Below are 17,309 nucleotides of genomic sequence, written 5' to 3'. Positions count from 1 at the left end.
GTTATGACAAAAACCGCATATTTTTCAAGGTCGTGACCCGCCTGACCTTTGACCCCTAACCGGTAACAAGAGTATGGGCGTCATTGTGTCATATTGCATATCACAAGATGAGGCGTTGAATTCTGAACATTTTGGCGTTAGTTGCATGCAAATTGAATAAAGATTGACCGTGTTATCGTAAAAAGACGATTTTGACCTTTTCGTGACATTGACCTTGACCTTTGACCCGAACGATCCCAAAATCTAATCGAATGCTTCCTGGCTAATAACCAATCATCCCACCAAATTTCATGCAATTCGGTTTAATACTTTTTGAGTTATACGAATCACAAGATTACAAATAAATAAATAAATAAATAATTAAATACACGCCGACCAAAACATAACCTTTCGCAGAATGCGAAGGTAACGATGCACCGCAGCTTGATCTCTCCGACATCCTCCCTAAAATCCAGTCCATACAAGTGCTGAAAAGTGTGGGGGCCAGTACACACCCCTGACGAACTCCAGTCACAACTGGAAATAAGCCAGAGATGGTACCACCACACTTCACAGCACTCTCAGTACCAGAGTAGAGTTCAGACATCAGATCGATCAGTTTTGGTGGCATCCCATGAAGACCAAGAATCCTCCAGAGGACATCCCAACTCACTGAATCGAACGCTTTACAAAGATCAACATAGGCTGCAAGCAGCCCCTGCCGAAACTCTCGCTGTGTTCGGTGAGGACACGAAGTGCAAGGATACGGTCAATCGTTGACCTCTTTGGTGTAAAGCCTGACTGCTCTGGACGCTGGTGCTCAAGCAGATGGTGGCGAACCCTATCAAGAATTATCCGAGCAAAGACCTTGCCCGGCACTGAGAACAGCGTCACCCCTCGGTAGTTGTTGCAGTCTTGGCGATCACCCTTCCCTTTCCAGAGAGGGACAACAAGGCCCATCTTCCAATCAGTTGGGATGATGCCTGTGTTCCAGGCAGAGCACAGAACTGCATGCAACGACACGAGTGAAGCATTTCCACCAGCCTTGAGAAGTTCAGCATGGATGACACAGATCCCTGGAGCTTTGCCCCATTTCAACCGGTTCACCGCAGCCCGTGTTTCCACAAGCGAAGGTGGACCACAGTTGATTCGAGGGTCAGCAACAGGGATTGTAACACCCTTGACATCCAACTCGACAGCTGGGGGATCAGCCTCGTACAACCGCTCAAAGTAACCGGCCCAGCGGGCCTTCACTTCAGACTCCTCTGTCAAGAGCCTACCACTCTCTGCTCTAACTGCAGTGCTCCGAGGGATGGGCTTCGATGAACGCAATGCGCGAATTCCCCTGTAAGCGGGACGAGAATCACCTGTCCACAGGTGATGCTCTACCCCCTCACAGATTCCTCGCACATAGGCCTCCTTGTCCACCCTCAGTACACGTGCAGTTTTATGCCTCAGCTCCCTGAACAGCTCAGCTCTGCCATTCAGGTCAATGGTATCCAGTGTCCCTTGAGAGACAAAATTCTTCTTTGCCTTGCGGTGAGTTCCAAGACATCCACCGGCAACATCAAGGATGGTGGTCTTGAAGACACTCCACAACTCTTCAGGACCCCCCAAAAGCACCCAGACCCCCCAAGTGTCCACTCAGCCTGTTCGCAAACTCCTCAGCTACTCTCTCATCCCTGAGCTTGCCAACCTCCAGCCTAGGCTGGGATGGTACCATTCTCCAGGATTTAAGGTGCAGCTTTAGAGTTGCTACAACAAATCTGTGGTCAGTATTGAGGAACTGAGCACTCCGGTAGACCCTGCAGTTCTGGATCATCCTCCAACGACCGTCAATGAAGACATTGTCAATCTCCTTTGCCACACCACCAGCGTTGGAATACCAAGTCCAGCGATGCGCTTGTGGGCACTGAAACCATGAACCAGCCACCCTAAGTCCATGACTTCTTGCAAAGTCAAGGAATTTAGTGCTATTCTGGTTCATAGTTCCTGACCCATGGGGACCAACACACACCTCATAACCATCCCTATCAGTTCCAGTCGATGCATTGAAATCCCCCAAGACTAGAAGTGTATCTCGTCTGGGGCACTGATCAACCACAGACTCGAGCGTGGCGTAGAATGCATCCTTCACGGTGAGATCACTCGCCTCAGTTGGAGCATAAACAGAGACCAGGGAAATGATACCTAAGTAGTGACGAATCCTTAGTCTCATAATACGCTCGTTGACCGGTGTTACGTCAATTATCATTGGGGTCAGCTTATTGGACACAGCTACAGCAACTCTGAGTATGGTAACCATCAGAGCGACCAGACCAATAGTATGTGTAACCACCCACCATGATCTCACCGCAATCTGGTCTCCGAACCTCAGAGAGAGCTGCAATACCGATGTCCAAACGCTTGAGCTCAGATGATAACAGAGACAGGTGATCATTCTCTCTTAGGGTAGGACATTCCAGGCACCCACCCGAAGGGACCGCCTCAGGTTAACCCAAGCAGACCGCCGTCTGGTGGACGACACCTCAGCCCCACTCCGACACATTCTCCCGCAATCCGACCCGGGAATGTTACCCCGGGGCTTCCCTCCTATCATCAAAGATTGGGGGGTCCCGAAGGCTTTGCCCCAATCCCGTCATCCGGTGAGCTGCCCTGCGAAGGGAAGCTGCACAGGAGGTACTCCCACGGAGTGGGTTTTCAGATTTTTTTGCGTTTTTGTGTTTTGCGGAATGAAGGGTTTTACGGTGGCCGGAGTGCAAATCCTGCCACCAACCTCCTCATAAAAAAGTAACCCAACTGCAGGAGGACGTCCGCAGACACAGTTGGGCACTAGATATGGATGGCCGTTGGCTCACAAGGAGCTCCTCCACCCTTTGACAGGTTTTGTTTTTAATGCTGCTGGATGGCCATATCCAAACACCCTCCTCACCAGAAAACCTGGTGGGGGAGACGGTTTAGTCGCCGACAACCCGACCATGGAACAGGTTAGTACAGGTTTACATGGTACCTGTAGCAGGTCACAGATCTAACCTGACCTGACATTCTAACGGATTCTAATGGGTAAATCGAAAGGGTAATTCTATAGGGTGATTCTAAAGGGTGATTCTAAGGGATAATTTGAACTGATAATTCCAATGAGTATGGTCCCAAAATGTTTTTTCATATATGCTGATGCACTCCTGAACCACTGGACAGGTTGACTTGAAAACAGTATGTTATCGCATAAAGATAAATCAAACTCCTATTCATATACAAATCATTCAAAAATGTGGCAATTTTCCATATTATAGTATAATATTCTTCCCCCTCTCCCTCCATCCTGCACCATCCCAATGCTTCTACCCCATAATCTATAACTGTGTGGACCTCAAACATCTGAGGCCTCTGTTCCGACCTGACCGATCCCTCAGTCCAGGCCACTGTTGATAAACCAGACATCATCTGTTTAACAGAATCCTTCCTCCTACCAGATGTCCCTGAATCCTTAGTGTCTTTCCTTGGCTATTGTCTCCTCTGATTTGACCGACTTGAATCCCGTCCTGGAGGCAGAGTTGCACTGTACATAAAAAACTCCATTTCTCACTCTGTGTGTACTGCTTTTACACCTCCCAAACCCCAGGAGTACCTCGGGCTGCGACTTCCCCTCTGCTCCCACCTATTGGGCACAATCCTGGATGGGTCACCACTCCAACAGGATACTCAAATGGCTCAATCATCCCAGTAAGCTGGTACTCATTTTGCTGACCTCAGAAGGATGACAGGCTGAGTCAACAAATACATATTTTGGGGGGTCAAAATTCCCCCAAGACCCCTCTAATGAGAGCAGATTTTGATGCAGGTGATAAACTTTGGTACATCATGGGTGATGAAGGTTGTGGTCAGGTTTCATCGAAATTGTGTGTGTGATGTAGTTTTGGAGGGCAAATACATATTTTGGGAGGGTCAAACCTCACACACACACACACACACACACACACACACACACACACACACACACACACACACACACACACACACACACACACACACACACACACACACACACACACACACACACACACTAACCCCCGTAATTAGTGCAGATTTTGATGTAGTTAATACACTTTCTTATGGGATGGGTGATTAAGGTTGTCGTCAACTTTCATCAAAATTGTGTGTGTGTGTAGTTTCGGAGAAGAGAGCAAATACCTATTTTGGGGGGGGGGGGTCGAAAACCACCCCGTGGACCCCTGAAAGAAGTGGTTAAGTTTGGCATTTTCAATATGACATAGGCAAAGCCTGGAAATGAATGAAACCCATAAGAATTACCTTTTAGAATTACCCTTTAGAATAATCCTTTAGAACCCTTTTTGTAATCCGTTAGAATTACCCTTTAGAATTACCCATTAGAATCCGTTAGAATTATCCTTTATAATCACCCTTTAGAATTTCCCATTAGAATCCGTTAGAATCACCCTTTCAAATCCTTTGGAATTATCCATTCAAATTATCCGTTAGAATCACCCTTTAGAATCCTTTGGAATTATCAGTTCAAATTATCCCTTAGAATCACCCTTTAGAATCATCCTATAGAATTACCCTTTCGATTTACCCATTAGAATCCGTTAGAATTACCCTTTAGAATCCTTTGGAATTATCCGTTAGAATCACGCTATAGAATTACCCTTTTGAATTATCCTTTAGAACCCTTTAGAATCCATTAGAATTATGCTTTGGAATTACCCTTTATACTGTAATCACCCTTTTGAATTACCCATTAGAATCCGTTAGAATTACCCTTTCGAATCCTTTGGAATTATCCGTTCAAATTATCCGTAAGAATCACCTTTTAGAATTACCCTTTCGATTTACCCTTTAGAATCCGTTAGACTTACCCTTTGGAATTACCATTTAGATTCACCCTTTAGAATCACCCTTTATAACCTGTTGAAATTACCCTTTAGGATATGTTGGAATTACCCTTTGGATTTATCCTGTAGCACCCTTCAGAATTACCTTTTATAACACTTTAGAATTATCCTTTCGAATTCCCCTTTTGAATTGCCCTTTAGAATTACCGTTTAGAATTACCCTTTAAAATTACCCTTTAGAATTACTCTTTAGATTTACCCTTTAAAATTACCCTTTAGAATTACCCTTTGGAATTATCATTCAGAACCCTTTAGAATCCATTATAATTGCCCTTTAGGACCCATCAGAATTACCCTTTCAAACCCATTAGAATTAGCTTTTATAACCCATTAGCATTAACCTTTAGAACCTATCGGAATTACCCTTTATAAGCCATCAGAATTATCCTTTATAACCCATTAGAATTACCAATTACCCTTTAGAACACTTTAGAATTATCCTTTTGAACCCATTAGAATTACTCTTTGGAACCCCTTCGAATTATGCTTTAGAATTACACCTGAAAACCCATTAGAATTACCCTTTGGAATTACCCTTGAAAACCTTTCAGAATTACCATTTAGAATTACCCTTTTAAACCTATTATAATTACCCTTTAGAATACCCTAAATAATTACCCTTGAAAACCCTTTAGAATTACCCTTTAGAATCACTCTTTATAATCCATTAGAATTACCCTTTAGAATCCTTTGGAATTACTCGAAAGCCCATTGGTCCATTGGACCATATTTTCATTGGTCTTCCAAGCCTTGTTGCATACCTGTCTGTTGAACTGCTTCTTCAGCATTAGTTTGCATTTAACCAAGCCCAGATGTGCTTGGGCCAGGGCAGAGATTATGCGTTCGTTATTATTCTTGCCAAATGATACTACTATTGTTAATGTTGTGAATATTATTTGTATTAATTAATATATGACTTGTTACATTGTTGTCATTATTTTTGTTAGTTATTTTGTAACAATCAAATACCAGCAGTCGCTTCGCATACGGGAATACTGAGAGTGAGGAATAGAGAGTTTGGGGTGGGGGTGGGGGGGGGAGATGATCTCAGAGTTACATCTTAGGAAAACATGGGATGTGTTGCTGAGATATTATCTTCGAGTTAAGGCCTAACAAGAGGGCTAGCAAGGGAACATGTGTTATTTTGTAACAATCAAATACCAGCAGTCGCTTCGCATATGGGAATACTGAGAGTGAGGAATAGGGAGTTTGGGGTGGGGGGGGAGATGATCTCAGAGTTACATCTTAGGAAAACATGGGATGTGTTGCTGAGATATTATCTTAGAGTTAAGGCCTAACAAGAGGGCTAGCAAGGGATCATGCAGCCTGGAAAGCAGCCATTAGGTGAACCATGGCAACGGCTGTAAAACGATGATTATGGAGAGGGAGAGGAGTGTGGGAAGAATGAGAGAGGTGTGGGAGGAGGGTACTGCACTGTATTGGGAGGGGTAGAGCAGGGATGGGACAAAGAGAGGGGTGTGGGTAGAGCAGGGATGGGTCAAAGAGAGGGGTGGGGGTAGAGGAGTTAGCAGAGAAAATATGTTATGCTTTATTAACAAAACACACACACACACACACACACACACACACACACACACACACACACACACACACACACACACACACACACACACACACTAGTGCTTTGCAAAAAAATTTTTTATATATATCGGCAATTTTTTGGGAATCAGCAGGTTGGAGTTGGTGTGATTACCGACTACAGTACGTACTGTATACAACCCAAAAATCTTAAGTAGCTTTCACTGAAAAACAACGTTGCATTAATCAAGACGTTTGAATGAGATGTGAACAAACATTAATCTATATAAACAGCTGCATGTGATGGGTGGAAAAAAAATTGGCTCGGTAATTTAGAAAACATGTTAAAACAGCACACAGCTCAGAAATCGGGCGTTATCAAATATATTTTTTCTTTGAACCGCAGAAGAAGAAACATATAACTTTTGTAAAGCAAATCTGGCAGCTAAATGCTTTCGAAACAGTCACAAGGACAAAGGAAAACCTCATAAAACCTCCATAAGAGAAAGGATGAAACTTTGCCACCATGGTGCCTGTAACGTGTGGCATGTCCACACATGCGTGGAGAGTCCCTACAGATCCAAACCGAACCATATGTCCATGTGCGCTGTATACGTACCTCCACCTTGAAGTAACTGTCGACTGTACATCCCGATTGGGACACAAACTGTTCCGCTATTGACTGTAGGGTGCTCGGTCAGTGGCTAAAGCACTCAAGCAAGCACTCCAATGGAACGCCTGGCTTGGAAAGCGATTACCAATTGCTGTCGATAAAATTATGCACCAAGAAACGCCCAAGCAATGTCTGAGTTAGACAAATGAATACATTTTTAGGATCAGAACTGTTGCCGAGTTCAAATCTGGAGCTTCATTTTGTAATTCAGCTAAGTTTAAGAGATTCTCTGGCTTATTACATAGGCGTAAATGAAATAAAGCCACGAATGCTGGCATCTCTGCACGTTTATAAGCATTGCAATGTACTCTGATTCATAGCTATGATGACCAGGCATTCAATAATATGAGTGAGGAAAGTGGAAAAAAAAAAAAACTTTATCGTTAAGAAATCGTTGCGGCCTGTTCCAAGTCAGGATATGGTTGAGCAGGCCAAAAAAAACATGGCGACTTCAAACCCCATCGAGATCACCCAGGAAACGTCTTAAGACCCCATATAAAGCAAGGTGGCCAAGGATCGCCTGATAAATGATATAATTAAACAAGGCCGTTAATCATCTTCAAAAGGGGTGTTTTAATTCACCCAAACACCCAATTTTCACTCATGCACTACATTGGCTTTCTCTTAGTATGCATGCAAATTTTCAGGCTGCTAGGTTTCATGGATTTGAAGTTATGGAGGACACACATACACACATACACACACACACACACACACACACACACACACACACACACACACACACACACACACACACACACTTATTAGTATAGTTTGGATTGCCATGCTATAGAAGTACCTACTACTAAGCTGCCCTTTATACTTTAACATGGCGTGCATTTAAAACATGGGAATTATTCCAGGATCTTTGTAGCTAATTAGACGAATCAACTCAGGATATCATGACGACCATTCTGGTGTATCACATTCCACATCAGAATGCTCCAGTATAACTCCAGAAGGAACATAACATACACACACTCACACACACATACACACACACACTCGTTTTTTTCATTTTCTTTTTCTAAGAATTTTATATCACACACACACGCATACACATCCATTTATAATGGAATATTAATGGGTCTTTTGGGTCTTCAGTGACTTTTGGGTCTTCAGAGTCTTTTGGGTCTTTCAGGTCGTTTGGGTCCTCAGAGAATTTTGGGCCATCTGGGGGGGGGGGTCTTTTGGGTCCTCAGCAACTCTTGGGTCTTTTGGGTCAATGGGGACTTTTGGGTTGTCTCAGTCTTTTGGGTCTTTAGGGTCACAAGTCTTTTGGGTCCTCAGGGAATTTTGGGTCTTCTGGATATTTTAGGTCTTCTTTGTCCTCAGGGTGTTTAAAGGCTTGGGGGTTTTTAAGCATCTTTAATGATCAAAGGGGTCTCCGTGGTCTAAAGGGTCGATTTTTTCGGAGAAACACGATGTGTTAGAAAGGTTATTCAATATTTTTGACAGAGAGACGGACGGACAGATCGAAATAGTCAAATACTGAAACAGCTTCACCGCTGAAAAATCATTCCCCCCTCCCACCATTTTCATTTTTAACATCTTTGGAATATCCCTGAGCCTGCCACACTTTTCTCTTTGCCACTCCTTACCCCATTCCCCCAATAAAATGAGGTTGTTTTGACGCAAGCATGATGGGTCGAGTGGCGTCCTTCTGCATCTCATTGCCTTGTTATTCTTTGTTTGTTATTGTTATCTTAGCAAAGCTTGTGGATTGCCTGGTGCTGACTCTGCTCTTTCCTGTTTGTTTCAGAATTGGTCGTGTTAAATTTCTTTTTCTTGCTTGGATGGGCCTTATTTATGTCAAAATTGATAGTCCCATCCACATAAACTTCCTGCAAAGAGTAAATATATATATATATATATATATATATATATATATATATATATATATATATATATATACACATATATCTTATATATATATATATATATATATATATATATATATATATATATATATATATATATATATATACATATATCTTCTATATATTACTAAAACTCTCATCTTGTATCTATGTTTGTATGTTTGTATGTATGTATGTATGTTCCTGAAATACAGCCAAAATGGTACATGATTGCGCAAAAAATTTAGAGCCATCTTACTCACCATTCTCCTGAGGTGTGCAGTCAAGTTTCGTTTAAATCGGGCAACGAAAAAAATTATTTGAAAAATCAATTCCCGATTCAGTCAAGTACTCTTTGGGAGAATTTGATCAATGCAAACACCCTCAGCGGTATAGTTCGCTGGAGCTATGTTTTTTTTTCTTGAAATGATTTATTTTAAAATCTCAAACATTTAGTATAGACAAAGAACGATTAATTTTTAAGCATAAAATAAACATCGCCATTTTGATCTAATACTTCTGTGTTCATTAATAAATAAAATTGTGTTTGGAAGATTACGCACAATAATTTCTTCGACTTTCTTTTCTCCGATTTTTTTTTTCTTCACCTTGATGCACAATATCAAGTTTCATTCAAATCGGGCAACGAAAAAAAAATATTAAAAAATCAATTCCCGATTCAGTCAACTACTCTTCGGGATTATTTGATCAATGCAAACAACTTCAGTAGTATAGTTCGCTGGAGCTATCTTTTTTTTTTCTTTTTTTGAAATGACTTTTTTTATCAACCGCTGTCAACGGGAACCCAACGGGTTCACGGGTCATCTAGTATGTATGTATGTATGTATGTGTGTATGTATGTATGTATATAGATATATATGTATATATATATATATATATATATATATATATATATATATAAAATCCGAAACAGTATACGGGAATACAAAATAAAGCTGTACCCCTTTGCTGCTCCCATCAGGAGTGGGTGTTCCAAGTTTACTATAATCACAGGTCTCGCCACAAGTTATATCTTATGACATGCCATGAACTCGTTGCCTCACCACACCATAGATGAGTACATCATGGTACTGCCGGAGTTCAGGAAACACATTCTCCAAATACCAACGAAAGCCACGGCAACCAAGATTGCGTCGAAGAATCTTCCTTTCAGAAACATCTCCGATGTCCACCTCAGGTTTCTATTAGTAAGAGAGCCGCAAGGAGAATAATTATTCCACGAGATTATATGGCATTATTATCATTTTATACATGTATAGTAAGGATGAACTTTATTTAAATTCCATTGATACATTTACTCGAGATTTCAGAGAAATATTGGGACAGCATAGATAGAAGTATTGATAAATATTGAAAGGAGAATGAAGAGCTTACATCTGTATTAATATTCCAAGCCATGTAAACATGGCTCCGAAACTCATCCATCCAGACTTCAGCAGTACGCAGTGCATTTCGGCGAAGGTGAACCGTGATATCTTCAGTGTAAGGTTTATGCGCGCGTTCAATGTGGGCGACCCGTGAACAAGGCAGCACCTCAATGGAGCCACCACATTGCCACACCTGCCAAGCACCATTATCAACATCACTCCACATTGAATCATTCTTACACATACAGTATAACTCAGCTTTGCAAGTAATTATTTTCTTGAACAAGGCTCTTACATTTCTGAATGTGTCAACACAAAACTCAACAGAAAAATGTGTTTGATGCAAATTGCACAAAGTATAGTGCATAAATAAACATTTAATTGCTCCAATAAAATTGTACAATGTGCTCATCTTAAATTGGGTTCACCAAAATTTGAGTCTGTAAACATTCCATATATATATATATACTATGTACATCTGTGCTGAGTATATACACTCGCAAAGGTACCCAGTATTGCTCCTACCTTCCTTCCCCTCCCCCCTCCCACCTGTACCCTTGCCTCTTCCCACCCAACCTCACCAACCAACCCCCCTCCCTCCAGGCTCCCACACCACCCCTTCCCCTCCCTTCTTCACCCTTTCCCTCTCTCTTCCCATCCCACCACACCTCATTCCCTCCTCTCACTTCCACCCATTCCCTTCCCTCCTCCTACAAAGGTACCCGGCATTGCCCGGGATCTAACATACATCTATTACACTACCACAATTAAGCGCATACGCATTTGGAGACAAGCATTTTATTTATCAAGCAACAAAATACAGTACTGAACAGAGATATGAACAAAATTGAACATATTGTTGTAATGGTTTTTGGTAGACAACAATGAATGTTTTTCCATCAAGTCCCAGAACATGTAAATTGTTTGGTGTTCCAACTCGAGAACAACCCACATATAGTTGACCATGTGAAAAAGATATTCAAAATATGTTTTGTTCTCAGACAATCAGAACGCACTCTCTAAACAACTACACAGGCATACGAATCAAAATCCCTTGTTTTTAAATTTTAACAATTGAGTGGAAATTTTTCAGAGTAAATGAATTAAAATATTATTACAATAAAACACCACACATCGGGGTATGGTCGTCTTCTTTTTTCCTGTGAAGCACAAGGCTGCAGGTAGCATCATTGACTGAGGGTGTGATCATGCAGCTGATCCAGTGACCCTGTAGGTTAGATCAGTAATTTGGAATTTGGCCAGGATTTTTTTCCAGGGATAGCTCCGCTATTCTTCGCGAAGGACACCACAAAGGGATCTTTATTATCCACCAACCAGGGGCAGACTGACTGCATTCTAGGCTCAGGGGGAAAATGGGATTTGGCACTTCCCCTCCCCCAGAGATAACATTTTTGAATGATAATTAGGGCAAAATATAAGTTTCCTAAAACAAGCATTTGTGCATAAATATGCAGGATAATAGTATTACCGTGACTTAAAAACAAATATATTGTGATTTATGAACCAGAAACTGGTGCACCTCATGTTGCAGAGTCCAGTAAATGCATTACGGTCCAAAGTGCCACGGAATGTTCCAATCAAATGGTATGAAATAGTATGTAATAAAATGCACAAGTCCAAAATTATTATTTCTCCGTGTCATTTACCTGAAGATTTTGCCAAGAAAAACAAGTGATCACTTTAGTGGAATGATATAAAATAAAGGAGATAACAGGACGTTCAGACCGACCTAGTCAATTTGCGCCCTTGTCAATTGAACATGACGGTATTTTTCTGTAATATTAACAAAAAAACTAGTATGAAGAGGTTAATAATTTTTTGGGATAAAGAGGATACAACCATGCTTTTTGTAACACAAATTTGTGGTTAATAACCATAATGGCTACATGGCCTTGATGCATGCTCAGCAGCAGATTATCTGTTGAAGAACTATGATTCGGATCACCTGCCTCGTATAGACACTGTCCATAAGAAGGTAAACTTCCGTACATAAGAAGGCAACCTCTGAAAAGGCCCATAAGAAGGTAATAGTCTGAGTGTTGGCCAGAAAAGCTTTGCATTAGGGTCCACACAATGTTTTTCTGCATTTTTGTGATCATCAGACCATCTGAATGAATATTCCGATTGATGCCACTCTGGCACCCTTGAGCATTTTTGTAGAAACCCATTAATATGTAAATTAGCGGTGGCCATTGTCGAAATTACTATTTTTCTTAATATCTCCAAAAGTAAGCATCCAAACAGCCTGGTTGAGGTGTCTACACCCATGTTTTTAGGGTCACTGGTCATGATAAACCCACTTACAATTTAATAACATTTAAATTTAGCTAATTAATATGCAAATTAGCAGTCACCATTTTTGAAAATGTAGATAAATAGACATATAGAGAGAAAAAAAACACCAGTCTTTGTGAATATAGATCACTTTATTATTCATACAGATTCAATAATTCGACAGTATGCAATGAAAGCAGCTAACAACATGAACAAAAGAAGACATTCCTGTGTAAATCAAATGTTCATATATATATATATATATATATATATATATATATATATATATATATATATATATATATATATATATATATATATAAGGTTTGTAAACCTTATGAAGGCTACTTCAGTGCTTGGTGTCTCATTCAGTGTCAGAGTCGTCATCATCAAGGGCAAATGCAGCAGCTGTCTTGGTGTGTTCATTCCTGCAGCCAGTATCTCCATGGCACATCCAGAAAACTCTGCATGGGAACTTGGCTGCTGTGCAGCAGCATTGAGTTGCGTTGCATTGCTTGTCGGAGGAATATCCACATCGTATTAGCTCCAATATATCTGGTGGTGCAAGAGCGACGTTGGGCGGCAGCATAATTGGAAGTAATGATCTTGATGCCTCATCACATTTTCATCCGTGCTGAGTGGGATCCAGAGGTAGTGGCTGCAGCTCAGCAGCTGACTTCCATATTGCTGTCTGGATATGAGTGTGTCTCACGTTTTGTTCAAAGGACTCTGTAATTGGTTGCAGAGCCTTTAGGTCTGGTGCTTTGATGGCATTTGGTTTCGCCATCTTCATGAACCACACCTCTTTGCGAACATCAGACATGTTGCTTCTCTCCTTGCTACCATAGCAAACAGCCATGAACACAGTGGCTTCGGCAATGACATCTTAAATAGATGCATCCACATTCCCAAGTTTTTGAAGTGAATGGCCTGCTGCGAGTGTCTTCTTGCCAGTCAGTTTACCTCGACCATACATCTGGGCAACGGTGTCGCAACCTGTCAGTGCGTGTAAAGCCAGTAGGTCTTGCACCATCCCAGCATGCTTTCTGGCAGTGGCCCCAATGTCGATCAACGATCAGTCAGGGCATGCTGCTTCCATTGTTATGCAGCATTGCAGATAAAGTTCTGCGAAGTGATACACAAGCAAGATGAACACATCAGTATCATCACAGATCACTGTGATGCATTTCGCACCATCTTCGGCAACTTTGGTGACTTGCTGAATCATGATGACATCTGCCTCCTCATGCATCGTCTTCAAATCAGTGCAACACCTTTGGGCTCCGTGGTGTATTTCCACTCGGGTAGACTCCTGTCCCGTAATGACAAGCCTGTGTTGGCTCTGCTTTCTCTGTTGACTAACGTCAATCAAATTCTGGGAAATCAGTTCTATCAGCTGAACTTTGTTCTCAGTTACTGACAGAACCACCAGCTGTGGAGGCAGTGGAGTCTGGCGGTTCAACCTGTGGCGCCTGCTAGCTTGCTGCCCAGCTCTTGCTAATCTTGTTCCACTCTTGATGCTGAAATCATGATATCTGTCAAATGCCAGATATACATCTGATTTGTCCACCTTTGCCATGATGTAGCTCATGAAGTTGTCAACAAAGTCTTGCACAATTCCCCTGTTAGGCCAATGAATAACCCAGAGGATTACACAACCATCTATGATGGTGACTTCAGGTTGTGGACCCAGTCTTGTTGAGATTTCCACTTGGAGATTCTTCTTCAATGTCGACTTGGTCTTTGCTATTCTCATCTCGCCCTTTTCATCGAACATTGATGTTGGTACAGGTGCAAGCTCATACTCTAAGACGTCACATAGTTTGATGTTTCGACTTTGTTGGAGTCCCATGACCCGGGAGTAGACGAGATTTAGATCACAAACCTCAGTAGATCCCACACGCATTACTTTCCGTGTCACTGCCACAGTTATGACTTATTTAGATAAGGGAGTGTTGAATCCTGCTGGCCAGCTTTCTTCATACGAATGCATCTGTGCTCAGCCAATGTCAACTGCCCTTGGCGCGTTCACCTTCTCCGGTCTAATTCTACAAGTTACAATGTTAACAACTCTGTCTGCATGTTCGTTTGGGTCAAGTGGGTCGATACAGGACTGGAGTTTTCTCCTTATCTTATCTCGGTCCTCTGCATCAGATCGTATGCGTGATGGCTTCTCTTCCTTGTGAATGGTCACCTCTGTGACTATGTGCCCCTCAGACATACCTGTGAGATCATGGACTATCTGACTAAACGTGTGCATACTATAGGCCCACTTCTTCAGTGTAGAAGGCTTCAGTGTAATGCCAACGATTCCATGTATGCCATGACCGTAGCGCATGAACGTGGACTCGATGTACAAATCTGACCAGATGCCATTCCATTGGCCCTTCTTGTGCCGTTTCGCGTGATCTCCTTTTAAGAACATTTCCAGAATGTCTCAATGAAGCCTTTCCATTGATCGAAGGTAGTAGAGTCCATATCTAGCATAGTTGTGATGTCCAGCCGTGAAGAAGTAGGGGAGTATCTCCTTCATAGCCCAAAGATGCAATGGCCAGTCTCCTTCACACTCAACATGAACAAACGCCATCATGATGAATACAGGTTTCACAAGGTTCTGTACCCATAGTTGTGTGGTCATGCTCTTTGTTGCTTTGGTTTCAAGTGTCCATTATGTCTTCATGACTTTCTGCCTGAGCCACGCTGGAACGAAAGACCTCCTCCGTCACCAATCGCAGGGCCCTGAAGTTTTGGGGAAACTTTTTTTCCCACCAAGCATATGAGCAACACCTCCAAAGGCAGATTTCATCACGTCTTCCAGCCCACTTTCAGCCAGCAAGTTCCCCACACAACCAATGAAACTCATAAGGGTGTGCATGCCGCCCAGCCTTGGTATGAACTGGGTAAATCACTCAGGATAAACCCATTTAACATGAATGGCCACTCGATACAGCTGTTGGTCGTTTGTGAAGATGGTTACGGTTTGTCCACACTCTGCAGTCAAGCATTTTCCCTCCTCCATTGCTGTAAACATCATGTCCGGATCAGCTGGATCCATATCTATGAGTGGTGTATAAATGGCCCTCATTGCAGGTTGGATGAATCGTCCTTGCTCTCTGCAGAGCTTTGTATTAAAGCCACCAAACTCTGGTGTGTTCTGATCAGAAGTGATTTGCTTCAGAAAGAGAAATCCATATGTTGAACTCTCCTAAGTTGTATCGCTTGATGAGCCAACATGGGGAGAGGTAACACCACATGTGTGGCTTCTTCAACTGGCATCGCTGGTTTCTCAGGTCCCTTGTACCTTTGAACCGAAATGTCTTCTGTCACAGGTGTCTTCATTTCATCACGGGTCAATCGTCTGATGATGGCTTCATCTTCAGATGTGGAAGATATCTCGTGATCTTTTATGGTAAGTAGTACTGCAAGAGAATGTGTTGAAACAAGTCCATTCTGGGATGAGATATTTGTGTCGAAGTTGTCAGCAACAACCTCAACGAGGCCACATTCAGCATTGGTGGTTCCCCTAATCCCGGAGTGAACAGTTGCAGCCTTTGCTGCTGATCCCTTGAAACGCTAAAACTCATCATCGGAACAGGTCACACGATAGTTGTACAACTGCTCGATGAGGCTTTTACGACTGACTAGAACTCCCAGTGCTATTTGGAGTGGAGTTGGTCGATTGGTGATCATATTCGTTATGATGTTTCCTATCAGAGCTCCTGGAAGTGTGCAGTCAAGTTTAGCTGATATTTTGGAGAGTAGCAATTGAAGGGTTGAACTCACTGCTTCATTAGCAATATCTATATTAATTATAGTCAGATAGGAACTGGGGTCGGACGACAACTGCTTAGATTCCTGTTCAACCTTCTTGGCAATTCGTTCTATGGAAACATCAATGGCATCATCTTCATCTGATGCTACTAAGTTGATCGCAGTGGACGCTCTGCTGCGAAACAAGATTAAACAAGCGACACCTTCACCAGACAGAACCAGAAGCTCAGAGCCAAGTATATCCAACAATTTGGATAACAGGGTTCGTCGAGAGTATAGCTTTCCTCAATGATCCTTGTACATATTGTAGACTTCTACTGAATTCCAGATGCGCAACATGTCGTTTTCATCGATAGGATGGGAGAACTGACAGCTGGCTCAATGTCCTGGGTTTCTCTGCCACTGTGTGCTGCTGCTGCAACAGAACAGGGGGTCATGAAGGATTTTCTGCAGTCATCGTGATATCTCGCATCAGCAGCATGAAGATTGCTGATTGCGCCCATTAATCGTATCTTGACCTGGTGTCCTTCTTCATCCTAGCAGGAATCGATAACAACTAGAATAGTTTGTTTGAAAGTTGTCCGATCAACACGATCGGCATTCCTACAAAGGAGAACTCGCCACCAACGATTAGGATTCTTCTTATCAAAGTCCATGATGCACTTTTCTCCGCAAAAAATGCAATGTTCTTTAAAGTCAAACACTGTCGTCTTTGAACTGCAGCTTCCTTTGCTTGTTGAAGCATCTTCCAAACAGACATTACTCATTCGTTTCAAGTGTCTTTCTATGTGTGAGCGTGATGTGTATGCTGACACAGTATCTATGGCATTTGACCTCAAAAGATTCGTCTGCCTGTAATCTCTGTTCAAGCTCTTCATGTATACCATCTTGT

The 17,309-nt window shown here is 42.2% G+C and overlaps 1 protein-coding gene across 3 annotated transcripts in view; it reads right to left on the bottom strand.

The window, feature by feature from the left end:
* The window catches only part of LOC147026737 (polypeptide N-acetylgalactosaminyltransferase 18-like), a 350,743-nt gene that overhangs the window by 77,831 nt on the left and 255,603 nt on the right, over nucleotides 1-17,309 (bottom strand). For all 3 annotated transcript variants that reach the window (XM_085882500.1, XM_085882502.1, XM_085882501.1), the window contains exons 7-8: nucleotides 10,359-10,544; nucleotides 10,028-10,165 (exon numbers count right to left, since the gene is read on the bottom strand). In XM_085882500.1, coding sequence (XP_085738626.1) covers nucleotides 10,028-10,165; nucleotides 10,359-10,544 — 324 coding nt within the window. The remainder of the gene's footprint in view (nucleotides 1-10,027; nucleotides 10,166-10,358; nucleotides 10,545-17,309) is intronic.

Source organism: Eptatretus burgeri, chromosome 5, assembly GCF_056783735.1.
Source record: "Eptatretus burgeri isolate ZD-2024b chromosome 5, Ebu_testis_v1, whole genome shotgun sequence".
NCBI classification, from domain to species: Eukaryota; Metazoa; Chordata; class Myxini; order Myxiniformes; family Myxinidae; genus Eptatretus; species Eptatretus burgeri.
The sequence above is the reverse complement of the archived record's forward strand: the minus strand, read 5'-3'. Positions and strand labels throughout refer to the sequence as shown.